Raw genomic sequence first — 3,328 nt, 5'->3', positions numbered from 1 at the left:
GTATGATTTACTAGATCCATCACCGTCTTACTCTTTCCTGTAAAGAGCCTCCGGTTTCTCTCACGCCAAAGCGCCCAACACCCCGAAGCCCAGAGGGTGTCCCATTGACCCTTATCCGATTGCACTATGTGCATCCTCATCGCCCACCACCATTCCAGCACCGTGTTACTGTTTCGTAATCTCTGCCTATAGCCATATCTGAATAGCAGCATGCACCAAAATCCTGTTGCAAAGGGGCATGATTAGAGGATGTGACTTGCCGTCTCAATGCCAGGGTCCTGACACAAGTGACAACCTGCTTCTACATCACATCCTCTCAACCTTAAGACGTGTTGTGTTAGCAACCTGTATTGGATCACAATCCAGATAAAAATTCTGACCTTGTTTGGAATTTTGATCTTCCATATAACTCTGTTAAAGGGACATAAGGGCATAGGATTATGGAGATTTTTGTAGGCCGACGAGGTGGTAAAGATCCCTTGAGCCGACCACTTCCATTTTGGTATATGAGCATGCCCCTCTACCCGTATCGAGCTCGAATAGAATGGGATTAAACCTTTGATGGAGTTTAGGAAGGAGGATAATCTCTCATTTTGTAGTAGTTCATTGGATGAAACAATTCCATACAGTGTGAATATTGTTTTTGCCCACAATCCCTCTGAATCTGTGTCTAACTTCCATAGCCACTTAGTAAGTAAAGCTTGATTTTGCAATTGTAGGTCTAGGATACCCATACCCCCATACTTTTTCAAACTGCACACTTTAGACCAACTAACTAGACAGTTAATGCCTTTGCATGTGTCATTTCCTTTCCACATGAAGCTCCTCCTCGCTCTATCTATATGTTTAATTACCCCCTTTGGTAATTTGATTGCCTGCATGTAGTGCAGTGGAAGTGCCGTTAGTACCGATCTGACTAAGGTGACCCTTCCACCATATGAAAGTAAAGATGATTTCCAACTTGCTAATCTTCCCTGTACCGCACTAATTAACGGCTGAAAATCTGCCTTTCTAACTGTTTTTGCCGTGAGGGGCAACCCCAGGTATGTTATCGGGAGGCTTGATGGTTCACAACCAAGAATATGCTGGATTACATGAGTCACCGTCGTTGGAATTGCAATTGGAACGAAAATGCTTTTTCGGCTATTGATCTTTAGGCCCGTCAAGTTCCCATATTGGATTAGGATGCGCTTAATGATTCTCAAGGTCTTAGGGTGTGCTTCCGCGAAAATGATTGTATCATCCGCGTATTGGATCAGCTTTGGCGGCACCGTCATCGGTGCATGCATAAATGACACCGCATTATTTATAAACTAGTTAAGAGAGTCTGTTACCAGGATGAAAAGCATCGGCAATAGTGGGTCACCCTGTCGTAACCCCCTTTTATGGTCAAAATAATCAGTGATGGATCCATTCACACGAATCGTCGAAGATGAAGTTTGTAGGACATTAAGCACCGCCGATAGCCACCTGGGAGGGAATCCTCGCTCGATGAGTAGACTCACTAAAAAACACCAATCAACTGTGTCGAATGCCTTAGCAAAATCGACCTTGTAAAGGATAGATGGGATTTTATTTTTCGATATGAAATTTAGTAGCTCCCTAGCTACTAAGAATGATTCCATGATAGATCTACCCTTAACAAAGGCTGTTTGTGCATTCAGCACCAACGATTGTAGATGCGGTTGCAATCTATTTGCCAATATCTCCGTGACGATTTTTGCCGTCGTATTTATGACACTTATTGGTCTGAAATATGCTATCTGTATGGCCCCCTGCTTTTTCGGAATCAATGTAATTGTTGCTTTGTTTATTTGTCGGATTGAGCGGCCATTATAGAAATTCCTCACCATAGCAATTATGTCGACTCCCACTATACCCCAAAAAAATTGATAAAACTCTATCGGGAACCCATCTGGCCCACTTGCTTTACCTTTAGGCATTTGAAATATTGCCCCTTTTATCTCCTCATCTGATATATCACAATCTAGATTTTGTAGTATATCAGCTTGGTTCGGGCCGATTCTACCTGTCAACTTAAAAGGCCCATTTTGTACTCTTGAACCTAACAATCCTTTATAGTGTTCCAAAATTGCACTTTGAAGCTGATGGTGTCCCTAAATTAAGATGCATTCTCTCTCTATTTCCATGATAGTGTTTTGGTTTTTGCGGCCATTTGCAACCGCATGAAAGTACTTGGTGTTATTGTCTCCGAGCTTCAGCCAGGTTGCACCCGAGCGCTGCTTCCATCTTTCTTCTTTTTCTTTTGCCAACTTGAAAACATGTTCCCGGAATCTTATCCTTAACATGAATTCCATTGAATTTAGATTCCTTGTTTCTTCTGCAAAATCTAATTGCCGTATAACCCACATGGACCTAGTTAGGTAAGTTTCCCTCCTTGCATAAGTTTCATGTGCCCAGGATCTCAATGCCGATCTCAACTTGTTAATTTTAAAATGGATTCTCTTAATCGGGTTAGATGTGTTGATCTCCTGTTCCCATGTGTTTTGTACAATTTCAGTGATTTGTGGGTGTTGGAGCCAATAAGTCTCAAATTTAAATGATCTCTTACCATTTATTTGGTGCGGCTTGATACGAAAAATGAGGGGTGAGTGATCTGAGGCTGTGGCTGATGCATCTTGTAACTGGTAAGAGACCCCCAGTGAATCCCAATGTGGTGATATCAACACTCTATCTAGTCTCGAGAATGTCGGCTGCGACCTCTTACTAGACCACGTGAATTTCCTGCCAATTAACGGTACATCAAGAAGTTCTAGATCGTCTATATTGAAATCCCCCATAATTATCCAAGGCAAACTATTGACTGACCTTATCTCATTTAATTCGGCTAGGAATTCAATTTTGTCACTATCTTATTGAGGCCCATAAACTCCAGTAACCATGAAAATAAAATCTCATCTTTGCACGATAATAGTAACACAATATTTCTTAATATATGAGGTGAGAAGCTTATAGGAATTACTCCACGCGAGTAAGATCCCACCCCTCGAACCCTCCGCATCTAATGTTATATACTCTCTAAATCTCGCGGGACACACTTGTCTTACACGGAAAATTGAATGTTCACACCACTTAGTTTCTTGGAAACAAAGTATATCACATTTAGAATCCAAGACGGTATTCTTAATAACCATACATTTGTTCAAGTCACCAAGTCCCCTCACATTTCAATTTAGAAAATTAAACTTAAGTAGAAATTCATTAGGTTCGATCGACATTTAAAGTTTACACAAAATTTTAGTGCTCACCACTAATTGAACCTCAAAAAATTCAGAAACTAGCTTGAAAAGGCATAAAACAGAAAGCA

The 3,328-nt window shown here is 41.1% G+C and overlaps 1 protein-coding gene across 1 annotated transcript; it reads right to left on the bottom strand.

Moving 5' to 3' along the window:
• Positions 1 to 1,313: 1,313 nt before the first annotated feature.
• On the bottom strand, positions 1,314 to 2,801 carry LOC144559911 (uncharacterized). The gene is made up of 2 exons (XM_078309079.1): positions 2,171 to 2,801; positions 1,314 to 2,065 (listed from the first exon to the last, which is right to left on the bottom strand). The coding sequence occupies exons 1-2, from the start codon at positions 2,799 to 2,801 to the stop codon at positions 1,314 to 1,316; spliced, it is 1,383 nt and encodes a 460-aa protein (XP_078165205.1).
• Between the last annotated feature and the right edge of the window lie 527 nt (positions 2,802 to 3,328).

This window comes from Carex rostrata, chromosome 9, assembly GCF_964058835.1.
Source record: "Carex rostrata chromosome 9, lpCarRost1.2, whole genome shotgun sequence".
NCBI classification, from domain to species: Eukaryota; Viridiplantae; Streptophyta; class Magnoliopsida; order Poales; family Cyperaceae; genus Carex; species Carex rostrata.
This window is presented reverse-complemented; position numbering and strand designations above follow the sequence as displayed.

Coding starts and splice junctions, on each gene's coding strand:
- LOC144559911 (XM_078309079.1), bottom strand. CDS start 2,801: ATGGGGGATTTCAATATAGACGATCTAGAACTTCTTGATGTACCGTTA. Junction 2,066..2,170: donor TCATGCGGTTGCAAATGGCC/GCAAAAACCAAA, acceptor AAGGATTGTTAG/GTTCAAGAGTACAAAATGGG.